The following is a 16,346-nucleotide window of genomic DNA, read 5'->3' as shown; positions in this document are numbered from 1 at the left end:
ATGGTTTGCATTGTGATAAATCTTTGTGTATGCAAAACATTTTCAATTTCTCCAAACATTTCAACTTCACTAAAAGTTGAATCACCATCAACAGGCCGTGGTGGAATCTCGGCCTGTTGAGTTCACCAGACTGTTGGTTAAGTCACTGGAAGCTCTGGTTGAACTCCGTGAAACACTTTCGCCGCCGCGACTCCTTCTTCAGCGCTGAAGATAGTACAGTGATCTACTGCACCGCTTCAGAGCTGGACACGACCTCATGAGGCTGCGGGTTCAAACCCCGCTCAAGGTAATCCACACAGTTCACAGAGGGTGATTACGCTAAGGGTAAGCCACACGGTTTTGGGTTTGCATTGTAAATGCAGTCATACTAATACCAAACCAAAGGTTAACAACAATATGAAACAAAACCCTAATTCAAAATAAAAACTCAAACAGAAATTAAAGGTTGTGTCTAAATTCCATTAATACATTTTAATGCTATAGTATGACTTTAATTTTTTTATTTTTTTTATCATATTTCAGACATATGCTATAGTATGACAGTGGTGCAGTGGTTAGAGCAGTTACCTTACAGTGAGAAGTAACTGGGTTCGATCCCCACTTGAGTCATGCATGTCAGTTCAGAAAAAGGTCATACTCCAAAATGTGACTCATACTATAGCACTTGTAAACTGCAAGCGGGAAAATGCCGACCCTCGAGTGCTGCAGGTTGGGGAGCCGGTGGCCCCGACCCGCTGGATCCCAGACGTGCTGCATCAATTAAGCACTTCATAATTGAAATTTTTTTTTTGCAGCTATAATGCCAACAACTCTTCAAACGTAATGTCAAGGAGACGAAAAGACAATTAAATATAAAATTTATTAGGCAAAATGTACAACAGCTGCATTAGCTATCTTACAGCTCAAATATAGAGACTTTATTTTACTTCCACTCATTGAGAGTGGAATTTAATATTCAGTTTTAAATTCTGTAATGAACTGTGAAAACATTCATAAAAAAAACCACACAGGCTCACATTTATAAAACCATTCAGACCGGGAAAGCTGATCTGAAATTCAATTTGAATGAGTATCAGGATGGGACTCCAAAAAAAGAAGTTTGAACTAGAAAAAACAAAGATTACATTTTTTTTCAAACATGAATTTCTCACAGAGAGAAAGACTTAGAAATGTATCTCCACCTGTCTTCCAAGTCAAACAGTGTTCTCATCACGTGACCATAAGTGAACATGCTCAGTCCTGAGCGCCACTAAAAAGTTGTTTCTTTTCTTGTTTATCAAACAAATGCCACAACTGAATTTGTGCGATGTTGTTTGGCCTCCTTGCTGCATCTGCACTGAAGCTCAATGAATTAAAAATCACTGAACACTAACACATTCAGTTTTAACTCTTTCAAAACCATATCTTGTTATAGTTGAGAGAATGATGACACACTATATTACAATATCCAAGATTAACATGAAACATGACCCATCAACTATGTTCAGCACCTTCGATAGCTCCACTATATTCACGCTGACAAGTTGTTTTGTTCTTCATATGCATTTAGGAATGGTGTGAAAACAGTACTTCTTAGGTCATATCTGATCGTGTTTTGTATGTGGGGTGAAGTTATACTACAACCCTGTACAAAAAAAAAAAAAAAAAAAAAAAAGTATATCTGTGATGCAACAAATGCGTAACTTCGCATCAGCTTTCCTGCTCAGAAACACTAATCAATTAAATGTGGCCTAAAGAGACGCGAGACAAACGCCAGGATGGATTGGAAGCGTAGGATGACATCATCAGTATCCACCTCGCAGCCCACTGCTCCGTGAGCCTCCGCCTCCCCCTGAGTTGCCATAGTAACTGCCACTGCCACGGCCTGAAAAGAGTTATGAAAAGGTAAGTCGGGTGTCAAAAAGCGGACAGCGTTCCTCCAAATCACGACGACAGTAATCGTGCAAAGCTGAATGGGTTATTCAAACATATAATAAAGTTGCAGATGGTGTTCATTGCCTGAATGAAAACGGTTGATGAAAACTCACTCATTTCAGCTGCTCCACTGGCTGTTGAGTTAAGAAACAGCTCAATGTAGCGATGCTCTGTGGAGAGAACCGCATCCCGTCATTCATACTGAAGAACCAGCGTTCATTTTGATAAGTAATGTAGATGAAATCTACCTCTTGACCTTCACTAGTCCCCCCCAGTACAACCTGCAGTAAATATCTCAAACACTTCTTCAATTCACACTGTTCGGGACTTCCTTGCAAAAGGTCTTTTCAGAGCACAGGTCATTGTGAAAGCTAAGATTGGTTTCAGGCTTGATACCAGAATGTTTTTTTTTTTTTTTCTTCATTATAGCTTTTAAAATGAATTCCTAAATTAAATCTGCCTCACTAACAAACTCTTCATCAAAACCGCTCAAGACTGAAAGTGCATCTGTTCAATTTGCCGATCCGTGCTCTTGTTCTTCTTTAACTGTCCGTGTCTCTACCGTCGGTCAGTGAGTAGCTCTGTCTCATAAATACAGCACATCCTCGTGTCACCGGAAGCAAAGTAAGAAATGTTGGGAGGAGTAGGAGAGGACATACGCATGTGGTTTTTGTCTTTGGACATGGCTGCCACCGCGTCTTCGTGGGACCGAAACTCCACATCTGCCTCTCCGGTCGACTTGCCGTTAGGAGCCGTATCGATGTGGACTCTCATCGGATTTAAAGGCGAGAAAAACTACAAAAAAAAAACACAAAACATTTTTTTTTTATTGGATTTGTTGACATCACAGAGCACTAACACAAAATGAACAGAAAACACAGCCACGGGGCGCCACAGGTGTAAATGAATGTTCATGTCTTTAATCAGGCTCTTTTTTGGAGCTTTTTACTCCCACGTAGACGGCACTTTGTTACCCGTTTCATGAATATGTCCAGTATGGTGTGAAAGTGTGATGGCAGACCAGTGGGGAGGGTTTGTCCAACAGTTATCTATTACTATATCACATTTTTTTCAGTACTTCCCAGCAGTGTTAAACTATAATTGATATACATTTATAAGAATTAAGCATGAATTCTATTAGGTTTTTGACAGTGTATTTGCTGGAGATCTGATGGTGTTGACTCAAACTCCACAAAAAAAAAAGGGATTGATCAGCGTCCTGCACAAACAACCCGTTTTGTAGACGGTCCCAATTGTTCAGAGGTGTGTAATTTTTCTTTTCAACCAAATACAAAAAAAACGTACCATTTTATTTCTGTGTACAAATTAGAAAAGTGAAATTCAAAGCTTTTCAGGACTTTTCAAGACCTGCAGGTTCCCTGCAGACAGCCCCATGGTCTGAAAATATTAAAGCGCAATAATCAAAGTAACTGTCTTACTTTAGCGATGTCTCCCTCTGTGGCACGGAAAGGTAAACCCCTCATATGGACAAAATGGCCGCTGTGAAAGCCCGAGCCACCATCACCTTGACCACCATAACCGTGGCCTCCCATTCCTGAGTGGAAACATACAAATTCCACAAATCAAATTTAACCTTCAGTGATATTAAGAAACAAGTAATCTGATACTGCCGGCTTTTAATTTATTTTATGAAAATGAAACAAAAAAAACCAACAAAAGATAAGAATGAAAACATACTGCAGATATATTTATTTATTTTTAAGTTACTAATGTTAATTGAAAGTGAGAAATCTTTATGTAACCTCTAATTAGACCTTTACAAAACCCAATCCTTAGTTTTATCTATTCATATCCACAATATTCTACTGAAAATTGTTGAGCCAAAAAAAGGTTCATTTAATGGAATTTAGTGGAAGAAAATGTGAACAAATATTGGAAAACATTTGAACCTTTCAGCAGAAGTACTAAACTAGAAGAACAAATGAAGGCTTTCAAACATGTATTCAGTATGTCTGTACCCTCCCTCTGGAAGGTAAACAAGGTTTGAACTTTACCTCTTCCTCCCCTCTCTCCTCTCACTCGCTCGTCAAATATGCCGTTACCAAAACAGTAGTTGTTGAAACCGTTGTAGTTGTCAAAGCCACAGTAACCTGGACACAGAGCAACAAAGGGAGACTGAGGCTGTAATTTGGACATCACACAGTTAAAGCAAGACTCCACCAACAGAATCTGATAGTAAAAACGTTGTTTGCTGCAGGCTCAAAAAAGAAATAAATACTTTTTTTTTTTTTAATAATTAAAAAAAAAGAAAGATGATACTCGAGGTGAGCCAGTGAAGCCTAGACAACCCTCCACAGTAAAAGTGAAACCTCAAGTGGCTTATCAAAAAAAAAAAAAAAAAAACAAGACAATAAATTAGTACCTCTAGGAAATAGCAATTTTGCGATCGCAATAATTAACACGCTCCCCGCCAGGTTTTAATATCACACGACATCATGATGTTTTGCAGCGCCGGCTAAAGTCGGACCAAATTTCGAACCATCATGCGATGGTTGCAAGTCCAGCGTGCGTCACTTTAAGTCAGCCCTGCGCAGCGCCGCATTAAAGTCAGATGCACCCGAGGTGTTCGACTTGACAGCAGCTTTTTTTTTTTAATTCTCCCCCGCTGCAGCCAGCGGCGGCTGTCGCCGACCATCAAGTCAGACGGAGTCACGCGCAGTTGAAGTCGAACTGTCTGTTCTGTGAGGCTACATCACTTTTATGATTTAGTTTGTAACTTTTAGCACCTCGGCTTTCCAAGTTCAATAAATTTAAATAAAATTTAAAAAAAAAGATTAGAACTAAATTATGTATGTGATGTGCAGCATGATTATTAGCGCATGAAGTGATTACATATTGATTCTTTTATCAGGTCGTGCTTGAAAAAAACATTTTTCTTTCTCAACTTGCAATTTTTTTTTTTTTTTTATAATTCCCGCAATTTTATGCAAAAAAAACAAACAAAAAAACTCACTTAAAACTCCGCAAATTATATTGCAATTTTTGGGGAAAATCCACCACAAAACTGAGAATTTCTGATCGCATCAATCACACAAAAAAAAAAAAAAAAAAAAAAAAACCTCTGCGAAACCCTGGAGGGACTGATAAATGTGTTTAGACTAAACAGTGTTTGTTGTCGTTTGCCCACCTCCTCCGTATCCTCCTCCACTCCTCATGGTGTCCATCAGGGCTCCGCCGCGGCCGGGCCCAAGCCCAAAAAACCCTCCTCTGGCGCCCCCCATCATGGGTCTATCGTAGGGCCCTGGTCTCTGGCCTCCCATTCCTCGTCGGGGCAGCTCGTAGTAGGCTCTGATCTCATTACGACTGCTCTTAAAAATCTCTATGTACCTGTAATGTGAGAGGCCCGTGGGATGAAACGGGGGGAGGGGCAGAGGACGGGATTAAGGTGGAGAAATGGCTCAGCTCGGGTTACATACACAGATATGGTTTACAGAGAGAAGATAAACACACAAAGGATAAATATTCTAAGTAGTGGTCTGAAAGACTGAACAACCTCAACAAAGTCTCATCATTAGCTGGGCTTAGGGCTGTAATAAAGGGTTTCTACGCCAACCTGTTACTTCAAGACATCCCTACGGGGCTCTTTTGGTGTGGATTGCTTTACTGATTTAGCACAGCAGAGATGCTTTAATGGTAGAGACTGTCTTGACTGTTGTTTGCAATATTTCTACACCTAATCCACCCTTCCACAGTAAATTATCTACTGCGTATGATACATGTATGAAGGATGTAAAGGAAATGCCAATAAATGATCTAACATACCCAAATGTTGCTCTAAGACGATTAAATAGAACTCCCTGATCTTAAATGACCACAAGAAAACTGTCTATAGCATAACATGATTAGACCAACTTCAATCAAAGATGAGATAATAGCCTTTCATCCCAATATTCAACATGTAATTACAAACAGAAACCCATTAAAATCTTTCCATTAGCATACTAATAAATATTACATGGCCCACCCATTTAAATTCCCATTTTATCATTGGTTAAGCACAATTATTCTATCACACCAACCCATGTTTATCATTCAACCACAACAGAACCCATCCCATTAATACCATGATTACTCTAATATGACCACCCGTTAAACACTACAATAGAAGACCAACCCAGTCCAGCCCGTCCCTTTCCCGTCTGTCCCACCTGTGCCCTATTCTTTCCTTGTGTTTCCCCAGAGCCTTTTCTGCTATCTCCTTTGAGGCAAACTGCACGAAGGCTTCCCCTGTGCTCCTCCCCTGGTAGTCCACTGGCAGAGTAATCCCATTTGGCACGATTCTCAACCCTTCAACCCAAGCACACATAAATACATAGGTCGGTAGGTAGACTGATAGAATAGATAGAACAACACCCACTGCATCGGTGGAGCTTTCAGGATGAATATACGTCATGAAAGCGAATACACAACAGCTGTAGTATCTCATAAGACTGCATTAATAAGGGGCATCTCAAAGGTATTAATTTACACTTGCTGGTCCCCCAGCAGTGGAATAAAACAAATACTGGCCTGGAGTCAGCATATAAACCACGGTATTATATATATATATATAAATATATATATATATGTTTCAATTCTAGAATACGCTACAGATTATAGGTCACTGGCCAAATTATTTTCTTATTAGTGTTGAGTGACATTGCTCTCTATGGAAATCATTTTTCAGTGCCGATTACACGTGCTAAGAAGCTGCCACATAGCATATTTATGATACTGAACCCAGATCAGTTGCATGGGACAGTCTCCCCTCAGCCAAACCAGCCCAGCTCATCCTATCGTTAAACCCTTTCAGGAGTCATGATATCCAAGTCATGTTCAAATTTTAAACGATGAGTTAACATGGTTGGCATCAGATTAACATTTCTTGATAAGGACGAATTAGTAAGCGTGATTTATACTACAAGAACAAACATGCATCAGTCCTTTGGGCCATAACACACGGATGTGTTAAATGACCACAAGTCAAGGTAATAACTTTGTATTATGAGATCCAAAAAGCGACAGCATACTTTGAATGTTAATGTATGCTTATGTTGTGGTGTGTTTCTGTGGGGTTGATCTGCAAAGTGGAAAACACCGTTTAAAGTGCAGTTGGCACAACATTTTCTTTATTTTTATGATACAATCACATTTTCAAATTGGGTATTAATGTACAAAAACTTGTACAAACATAACTTTGGAATCAGAATGATTTTAAAGACAAACAATAAGACAGGAATTCTATATATTAAGAGTTTAAGATATACCTGGGTCTTAAAACTTGGAACGATGTACAGACGTGAGAGTGGACTTTTTCTTAGACGCGTTTCATTTGAACTATTTCTTTGTCATATTTAGAAAAGCCGAAGGAGACATTTTATGTGGTACGGGAACATATGGAATATAAAGGGCTATAATAAAAACTAACAAAGAGAAGAGAGGAGTACTTTTAGAGCCTACATGTGTCTTTTAAGTTTCTTTTAGTGGTGTTGTCTCGTTTAATTGCCCTCAGACCGCGGAGTCAACAGTGGAAAAACTACAACACTGGATGAACAACATGTCGGTACAAACTATCCTTTGGATTAACATAAAGAGTGTAACATCACTACAATTCAATATAGTCGTTTGATAAAAGTTTCGGTGTTCATGTACCTGAGAAGAACTGAACAATCTCCTCCTTGCTGCAGCCAAAGGGGAGGCCTCTAAGTCTCAGCATGCAGCCACTGCAGCTGTCATAGTCAGCAGGACCGCTACGTTTCAGCACCCAGTCCATCTCACTACGGTTTGACTTGAAAACTGATGCAAACAGACAGATGGACACACGAACCCCACACGTCTGTCATTTGAAAGGATGTTTCAAACAACAGAAAATTAACATTTGGTAACTTTCAGGATTGTTTTACTAAAGGCTTCACACAGAAATTTTTTGGGGGGGGAACTACAGATAAACCCTGAAACATGAACACCGACAGCAACATCCCCACAATAAACTGATGAGATGAGCAACAGAGTTACAGCATAAATCACACGAGCACTGCTTGTGCCAATAATGTCACATTAAGCAGCAATTATGCAAAGAAAAAAATAAATCAGCAGATACTAGGAGGTTAAAAACGCCAAACACTCATAACCTGTCGATCTGTTGTAACTGTTTTCGTTGCTTACCCTCTATGTATCGGTGTCCCATGTATTTACGATCCTTAGCAAGAGCATTCTTGAAATCCTCTGCTGTTTTCAGCTCTATAAACGCCTCTCCACTGGGACGGCCTTCTTTAGAGTAGGTGAAACACACTCCGTTCACTTTTCCCACGATGTCACAGTCTGCACATGGAGATTTGTTCAAATCTTTAAAATGATGCCTGCTCTTAAGACATTTCTTCTTATGAACACAGAAAACCTCATAATAGGGACATTTGTTTGGTTATACCATGTTACAACAAGAGATGATAAGAAGCGTTGTGCTTTACGACTAAAGTTTTGATTTTAAAATACCGTTGGTGTGTTGAATATCGCAACGCGCAACTTTAAAGACATTCACGAAAGCGGGTTAACCGCTTGGAAACAAAATACGTTAAAGCACCGCTAACGGCTGATTTCATGCTTCGATCTGTAAAAACATGCGTCTCACCGGAAAAGAAACCGGCGACCTCTTCCTGCGTGCAGGACCAGGGAAGTCCTCTGATCCGGACCACGTACCCCTCATCGTTCAAAGACATCCTCGCTGCCACGGAGAGAGAGAGGGAGAGCACATCACAGCAGGACGACATTCAATTACTGCGTCCTTAAGACATTCAAGTAAACCCACGACATTGTTGTGAGAAAATTAATTTCTCTGATATCATCCAGCCCTAAATCAAACACCTGATCTACAAGCACCGGTCACGGTTTTGTCTCCGAGACCAGATCGAAATGAAGGACAAGAGACACCAGATCGAAATGAAGGACAAGAGACACCAGATCGAAATGAAGGACAAGAGACACCAGATCGAAATGAAGGACAAGAGACACCAGATCGAAATGAAGGACAAGAGACACCGGATCTAAATGAAGGACAAGAGACATTCAGGTCTAAACGAAGGACAAGAGACACCAGATCTAAATGAAGGACAAGAGACACCAGATCTAAATGAAGGACAAGAGACACTCAGGTCTAAACGAAGGACAAGAGACACCAGATCTAAACGAAGGACAAGAGACACCAGATCTAAAGGAAGGACAAGAGACATCAGATCTAAATGAAGGACAAGAGACACCAGATCTAAATGAAGGACAAGAGACACTCAGGTCTAAACGAAGGACAAGAGACACCAGATCTAAACGAAGGACAAGAGACACCAGATCTAAACGAAGGACAAGAGACACCGGATCTAAATGAAGGACAAGAGACACCAGATCTAAATGAAGGACAAGAGACACTCAGGTCTAAATGAAGGACAAGAGACACCAGATCTAAATGAAGGACAAGAGACACTCAGGTCTAAATGAAGGACAAGAGACACCAGATCTAAATGAAGGACAAGAGACACTCAGGTCTAAATGAAGGACAAGAGACACCAGATCTAAATGAAGGACAAGAGACACTCAGGTCTAAAAGAAGGACAAGAGACACCAGATCTAAATGAAGGACAAGAGACACTCAGGTCTAAACGAAGGACAAGAGACACCAGATCTAAACGAAGGACAAGAGACACCAGATCTAAATGAAGGACAAGAGACACCAGATCTAAATGAAGGACAAGAGACACCAGATCTAAATGAAGGACAAGAGACACTCAGGTCTAAACGAAGGACAAGAGACACTCAGGTCTAAACGAAGGACAAGAGACACCAGATCTAAACGAAGGACAAGAGACACCAGATCTAAATGAAGGACAAGAGACACTGAGGTCTAAATGAAGGACAAGAGACGCCAGGTCTAAATGAAGGACAAGAGACGCCAGATCTAAATGAAGGACAAGAGACACCAGATGTGTGATATAAAGTGGACAAACTGTCTTGAAGAAAAAGCACTTAAAGTTTTGTATTTATAAACGATATAGTCCTGCTGTCTCTCTCTCTCTGTGTGTTGTTTGTATTTGGTTGACACTGATGACTGAAACATGTTTTTATTTCCAGGTATCTTTGGAGCCAAAACGACTTAATTTGCGCAGAAAGCTTTAAACTGATGTTGTGAACAAATCTCCAGTTCCGTTGCAAAGTAAAACAACGTCCACAGACGTGATTTTAAGGACGTAAACGATCACAAAGCATCAGTAGAGAACAAGTTTTAATGTCGCTGATGTTGTTTTCCACCACAACAGTTGAAACAAGCTAACGTTTGATCCTTCCCGTTTCCAACTGTTTGTCCAAGTGTTGGTAAAAACCGAGAGGTTTAGACAACCTTCACCTCGCGCGTACAAAGACTAGTCTTACATGTCCTTAAAAGACGTTATCGACCAAAGCTGCTTCTTTAAAGTTCACGACAGGACAAGCGTCGTCCAGCCGGAGACGTCAACGTTAGCCTGGTAGCGGTTAGCGGGGCTAGCAGCTAAGGACACCGACAGCGGTCAAACGTGCAACGCAAACTCGTCCCCGTCCTCGTGGTCGTGCGCTGTTACCGGATATCAACATGTACGCCCGGAGAGAAATATACCAGTCGTCGGGGGAAAAATGTCATCAATGATCTCACAGTCGCTCTCGTCCCCGGTCTCCCGCTCCCGTCCCGAGCCTCAGGTGACAGCCAAGCGAACCCGGTCAGGTAAGTCATCGCGAGACTTCGGGGGTGTGAACGAGAACACCGAGCCGATCGATTATTACCGTCACCTGCGAAGTAATAACAACATCAATACGTTGACATAAGTAGTAAGAATGAGTGTAAACGCAAACATGTTTTTACTTCTTCTTTTTTTTTTCTTTTTATTCGAACTGACGTTGATATCTTTACTTAACTGTGATGTAGATGTACTCAAGTTAAAATGTTTATGTCCAAAATAAAACAACGAAATGTAAATGTGACGTATAAAAAAAATTTTAAAAAAGAGCCACTTTTAACTCTTAGACAACCCCAGTTCATTAATTGTTTTGATCAAGAGAACAGAGCTTGACGTTTTCAGTGCACTCAACATTTGACATCAGCAAACTCGCGTCCGCCACCACCAAGTGTGAAAGACAGGTTTTAAATCTGGCAACCCTTGGAAATCTGGCAACCCTTGGAAAACTGGCAACCCTTGGAAATCTGGCAACCCTTGGAAATCTGGCAACCTTTGGAAATCTGGCAACCCTTGGAAAACTGGCAACCCTTGGAAATCTGGCAACCCTTGCCATAACAAGGGGACGCTGAGGGCAGACAGCAAATACAAAGCAGGGTCGAAAGTCCACCCACAGCAGCGGAACAAGTGTGTCAAACACCGACCTCACTGGGGAGTCCTGTTAGTTTTCCAACCCTTTTCCAGACCATCAACAATGGAAATTACGGTGTTTACTTTGGACGCCTTCACCAATTTACCGTTCAAGGGAAACCCTGCGGCAATTTGTCCTCTCATGCATGTGAGTAGGAATATTTGGGTCAATGTGCAGTGCGTCATCATAATTTAGACTCGACAATGGCGGTGTTACAGCTAAACCTCTGTCTCATCAGATCACAGGGATTGGGATGGGGTGATATCAGGGCAGGCTTGGACTGGGTCTTGGAAAAATGTCCAGCTCTAAAAACACGTCAACAACTTTCGTAGTTTGTGTATTTGATTGTTTAAGCACAGAACACATCTGGTCCTTGTGACACATTGAACATTTTCAGAGCAACGTTGAACTGTTTCAGTGTCAGTTTTTTAACAGTGTCACATGATTACTCCATTGATTTGTGAAATAGGCAAAGTCTAAGCAGCCAATGCACACCATCAATGTGCATGAATCATGCACTATTAATAATTATTACAAAATGTTGATATTTGCTGTATTCTGTGTTCCTAACAGGAGCTGAATGATGACTTGTATCAGAAGATCGCTGCAGAAATGAACCTGTCAGAAACTGCTTTCATCACCAGGCTCAACCCCTCTGACACGTTCACTACAGGTCATCTGTGTTTAAACAGCCTATCATTACACAATTTATCATTGATCATAGATGACAGTTGAGATTTGGCACTCTGACGATTTAAAAGAGACACACCTTTCTGTGACAGGTTAGCAATTCATTATTAGTTAACCCCAATTTACAATTCTTCTATGTATTTTTATTGAGGCTGTTGGTGCAGGGATAAAACAGTTTTAGGGGATCTTGTTAATTACAAAGTCACTAGAATAAGGGCATAAATACCTGCTAGCGGCCAATGGAAGTGGTGACATGGACTATTCCTTAAAGTTTGGTTTTGTAACAGTTAAAGCTTATAAAGTAATGATGTTAAATATATTAAAATTATGTTCAGAATGGCACAAAAGAACAAGCAATCAAATCACTCACACATTAGTATTCATTCCCTGGAGTCCATTATTATCCAAAACAAAGTTGATGGATGTCTGTTCATCGGGTGATTGTGCACATATAAATGTAAATGACTGCAGGTAACAAATTAAAAAAGTCTAATTGACAAGTTAGATGCACTTAATGTTCCTTTGCGCAGATAAGCATCTTTGTGCCTCTGCAGTTTACTCCGGTCATTTTTCCATTGTGTGTTCTTGTATGTACACAAACTGAAAAAAAAAAAAAAGACCTGTCCTCAGCAGTCTGACAAATAACAATGATAAACACACAGCTTAGACTTTCATTGTTGGAAAATAGAAGAACAATACAAACAGCTGTCAGTTAAAAATGCAGGGTGAAGCCACTCAGTGTTTCACAAATGGTACATAAGACCAAAGTTTTATTCACACACAGTTTAAGACTTTCTTCCTTGTATGTGAATATTTTTAACCAAAGTCCCTGTATAACTCACTAATATAACTCATAATTATTCTGTTTTAGCAATTGGTACCAAAAATAAACATACCGCTTTATAACAACAATAAATTGTACAATATGTGTAACTTCCAGTGTTTGATTCAGCTCCATTTCCTTTGTGCACAGCACTGAGAAAAGTGTCCCCCAACAACTTGCTAAGAGATTGATCATCATGGTATGCATTCTGTCTGCTTTAGTACACTTTATTGTGTCACTCAAACCCTCTTACAATCACTATTTACTATGAAACTGGTAGTTTCCCGTGAGAAAAGGTGGATGTATACCCTTTATGGCGTGAGGCTTTGGTTCATCAGAAGTAAGCCATTTTTTGCAAACTGTTTTAGATAATTGCCTCAAACAAATTGTTTGAGCTCTGTGGACAGTTAACATGTAAAGAATATGGAAAATGTTTTGTGTGATAAAGTGTTTGTCTGAAAATGTGATGTGATTAACAGGCTCAAGGTTCCGCCTTCGGTGGTTTACACCAACCAATGAGGTGAATCTGTGCGGTCATGCCACTCTGGCCTCTGCAGCAGTGCTGTTCCAGTACAAAAGTAAGACACAACATTTACACACACAGACATGAACAGGATATCAAGGTTAAATAGGGTGGATTTATGCTTTATATCACAGTCATACAGAACAGGGTTATTGGAGCCATAAAGGACCAGTGTGTAGGATTTAGAAGGATCTTCTAGCTGAAATTGAATAATATTTAGAATCAGGATTTCATGAATCACATGAAAGTAGGATAGTTGTGTTTTCTTTACTTTGAATGGCCCCTTCATATCTACAGGGTCCTCTATCACAAAGCTCAACATGTTGCACCGCCATGTTTCTGTGGAAGCCCAGTAGGGACAAACCTGACACGGGCTCCAGAGAGGGCCTTTACGTTTTTCATCGTCTTTACGAAGTTCTCCTCATATAAATAAAGCTCTTCCATGTAATATGCAATGCTGCATACAACAAGAAAAGTAAAATAATTTGCGTAAACCCAGTTAATCAGCTAGTGTGTGAGTGTAATACAACGTGTCGTGTACTGTATATGTTCCTTCAGAAAACATAAATCCAGTTCTGGTGTTTGAGACCAAGAGTGGGGATCTGAATGTCACCCAGCAGGAGGAAGGATATGTCATGGACTTTCCTCTTAATCCACCCACCCAGGAGGTATACAGTATATAGTCAGATAAATACATCAGGACAAGGTTGTAGAAGCAGACAATCCTAGCCAGCATCTGATATCAAAGTTACAATGCGATGGCTTTGCTATATGGTAGAAAATGGAGTGTTTAGTGTTAGTAACTATTTTTTCTGTCATTATTCAATGAATGAACAAATTCAACTGAGCAACAATAAAGTCAAATACAGCTCTAGGTTGAATAGCAGGAGTCCTACATCAAGCATTTTATGCTTTATCAATGCAAGATTTCCAAAAACAAAAGTTTTCCAAGCATTTTGAAAAGTATTTTAATTAACAACGAAATGCTATCATCATGTTTTTTCTTCTGAACCCCTTTTATCTCAGGATCCCAATGAGTTCAGAGACATCATCAAGGTCAGTATAATATTTCCATATAAATCATGAGCCTGAACAGTTTGTGCAAGTGTAATTATATTAGCATGTTATAGGTGTGAGAGTGTGTCTTTGCTTTTTTCTGTGTGATACAGGTGGCAGTTGGAAACCACCCAGTTCAGGATGTTTATCTGAGCTCCACCACTAAGAAACTACTGATTCGACTGGCTGACAGCTGTGAGAGGTTACTAATAAAACACAGACACACACAGAGACAGAAATGTAGCTTCCAAATGAGTCAAGACTGAAGAGTATTGACCTATTATTTTTGGTAAAGTCCTCTTATATCATGAACAGCTCTTTCCAAAATGTTCACTCAGCCGTAACCATTACCCTTATATTCCTGAGGCTCTGCCTATGTGGGAAGCTCAGCAATATGGCAGCCAGAATTGACAACACTGACCTTCTGAAGCCACTTTGTACCATAAATCACTAAATGTGTATTGTATGTGCTGCACGTGTTTTGTCAGGTCAGTGCTATCCAAACTGAAAGTTGACCCTGTCGCTCTTCAGAGCAGTGAGAAGAGTGGAAGAGTCAAAGGACTCATCCTCACTATGAAAGGTAACCAGAGATAACTATTGCATATTTGAGTTCGACCAGTGCGATATTGTTGGACAGTTTGATGACTTACTGGGCCCGACCACATGCAGTACATTTCATTTTACAGTGTTGTCAAAGATAACATGTGTATCATTATCACAACATGAACCCTCAGACTTTAACTTCTACTGACGGTTACTGCCCATGAGGCAAACACAAATTAAAACGTAAACATTACTGTTAAGACCTGCCCAGGACGTCAACTAACAACCGTGGTCTATCAAAGCATCCTCCCTTTCAAATGATACTCTGACAATAGGATCTCCAGACTGCCAGCCAGGATACGACTTCTACTCCAGATTTTTTTCTCCATGGAACGGTATCCCTGAGGATCCTGTCACTGGTAATATGACTGTTATTATAATACTTTTACTGCTACTGAAATAACAATTATGAATCTGACAACAAAGTTTTAATGTTAAGTGTACTTTTCTCATTACCGTGTTGTTTTACACGTACAAGCAACAGGTCCAAACTATAGATGAAGCGGTCTCGGATGTTTTGCACTCATGCAGTAAAGTTGCTAAATGTTTAGCGCGTCTTGTGAAATGTACCTGTTAAAATCTGGTAGCCAGTCCTTGGAGTGTGTTTTTTGTTCTTGCAGGATCTGCTCACACCGTCCTCGGTAGCTACTGGTCTAAAAAACTAGGAAAGAAAAAAATGCTGGGTAAGTAATTTAGTTAAACTGTGGTAGATCAGATCCATAATGTTGATTACACTAGAGGTAAAGTCTATTACTAACCATTAAACACCATATCATTTACTTGGAGCGTGTGTCGAGTCTCACTATAAATAGTCCATTACTGACACTCGGATCATCCTGTGTGTTTGTGTAGCTTTCCAGTGCTCTAGTCGAGGCGGGGAGCTGAAACTGGAAGTGAGAGATGACGGGAGAATCAACATAGGTGGGCAGACCGTCTCTGTGCTGCAGGGAACGATCACACTATAGTCACAGACACGTGCAAGAAGATGGTTTGAGGTGCTGACAGTTAAACCTGCAGACAGAGGCTTTGTGCCACTCGCTAAAAATGAGATGGTTTAAATAAAAAGCTAAACAGAATCAAGTCCAGACTGGTCAATGAAACATCACTCTGCTTACCAACACGATACAGGATTGAAAGAACATTGAACAATTTGATAGGATTTGCATTATTTATTTACATAACACAACAAAAACACAGTAACAAGAAATAGAAATAACAAAAACCAAAAATCAGAGGATGTGCTTCAAGTAAAAAAAAAAAGGTGCAATCACAGTTTGCCTCTGACATATGCTGCTCGCAGTAATGAAAGGGAATCAAAAACAAATCATAGCTTATAATTCCCAGTTGATCAGATTTACA

At 40.1% G+C, this 16,346-nt stretch overlaps 2 protein-coding genes across 7 annotated transcripts; one reads left to right on the top strand and one right to left on the bottom strand.

Annotated features, from left to right (window-relative positions):
* Nucleotides 1–840: 840 nt before the first annotated feature.
* Nucleotides 841–10,638, bottom strand: hnrnph3 (heterogeneous nuclear ribonucleoprotein H3 (2H9)). Of its 5 annotated transcripts, none has more exons than XM_069693681.1 (11): nt 10,583–10,638; nt 8,543–8,635; nt 8,080–8,235; nt 7,567–7,710; nt 6,084–6,222; nt 5,063–5,262; nt 3,930–4,025; nt 3,354–3,469; nt 2,574–2,709; nt 2,028–2,084; nt 841–1,864 (listed from the first exon to the last, which is right to left on the bottom strand). In XM_069693681.1, the coding sequence occupies exons 2-11, from the start codon at nt 8,628–8,630 to the stop codon at nt 1,785–1,787; spliced, it is 1,212 nt and encodes a 403-aa protein (XP_069549782.1). In that variant the 5' UTR covers nt 8,631–8,635; nt 10,583–10,638; the 3' UTR covers nt 841–1,784. The 5 variants fall into 5 exon arrangements, with proteins under 5 accessions (XP_069549782.1, XP_069549781.1, XP_069549780.1 ...); XM_069693680.1 differs by having other exon boundaries at nt 10,547–10,634; XM_069693679.1 differs by having other exon boundaries at nt 10,512–10,624.
* pbld (phenazine biosynthesis like protein domain containing) lies at nt 10,565–16,063 on the top strand. Of its 2 annotated transcripts, none has more exons than XM_069693685.1 (10): nt 10,565–10,651; nt 11,866–11,965; nt 13,285–13,383; nt 13,887–13,996; nt 14,355–14,384; nt 14,498–14,586; nt 14,873–14,964; nt 15,263–15,346; nt 15,608–15,670; nt 15,840–16,063. In XM_069693685.1, exons 2-10 carry the CDS (start codon nt 11,905–11,907, stop codon nt 15,950–15,952), a joined length of 741 nt encoding a protein of 246 aa, XP_069549786.1. In that variant the 5' UTR covers nt 10,565–10,651; nt 11,866–11,904; the 3' UTR covers nt 15,953–16,063. The 2 variants fall into 2 exon arrangements, with proteins under 2 accessions (XP_069549786.1, XP_069549783.1); XM_069693682.1 differs by lacking the exon at nt 10,565–10,651 and adding an exon at nt 11,274–11,439.
* Nucleotides 16,064–16,346: the final 283 nt, after the last annotated feature.

The sequence above is a fragment of the Brachyistius frenatus genome, unplaced genomic scaffold, assembly GCF_029030835.1.
Source record: "Brachyistius frenatus isolate BFR_SWC_R1_liver_20210118 unplaced genomic scaffold, ASM2903083v1 Contig_15, whole genome shotgun sequence".
Classification (NCBI taxonomy): domain Eukaryota; kingdom Metazoa; phylum Chordata; class Actinopteri; family Embiotocidae; genus Brachyistius; species Brachyistius frenatus.
Note: the sequence above shows the minus strand (reverse complement) of the source record. Positions and strands in the feature narration are given on the sequence as shown.

Excerpts from the sequence above, each read along its gene's own strand:
- hnrnph3 (XM_069693677.1), bottom strand. The coding sequence starts at position 8,681 with ATGTCGTCCTGCTGTGATGTGCTCTCCCTCTCTCTCTCCGTGGCAGCG. Across the intron at positions 6,223-7,566 it reads GATTGTTCAGTTCTTCTCAG|GGTTGAGAATCGTGCCAAAT; the intron begins GTACATGAACAC and ends CTTGGGTTGAAG. Across the intron at positions 2,085-2,573 it reads CAAAGACAAAAACCACATGC|AGCATCGCTACATTGAGCTG; the intron begins GTATGTCCTCTC and ends TTCTCTCCACAG.
- pbld (XM_069693682.1), top strand. The coding sequence starts at position 11,356 with ATGGAAATTACGGTGTTTACTTTGGACGCCTTCACCAATTTACCGTTC. Across the intron at positions 11,966-13,284 it reads CTCTGACACGTTCACTACAG|GCTCAAGGTTCCGCCTTCGG; the intron begins GTCATCTGTGTT and ends TGTGATTAACAG. Across the intron at positions 15,671-15,839 it reads AGGAAAGAAAAAAATGCTGG|CTTTCCAGTGCTCTAGTCGA; the intron begins GTAAGTAATTTA and ends GTGTTTGTGTAG.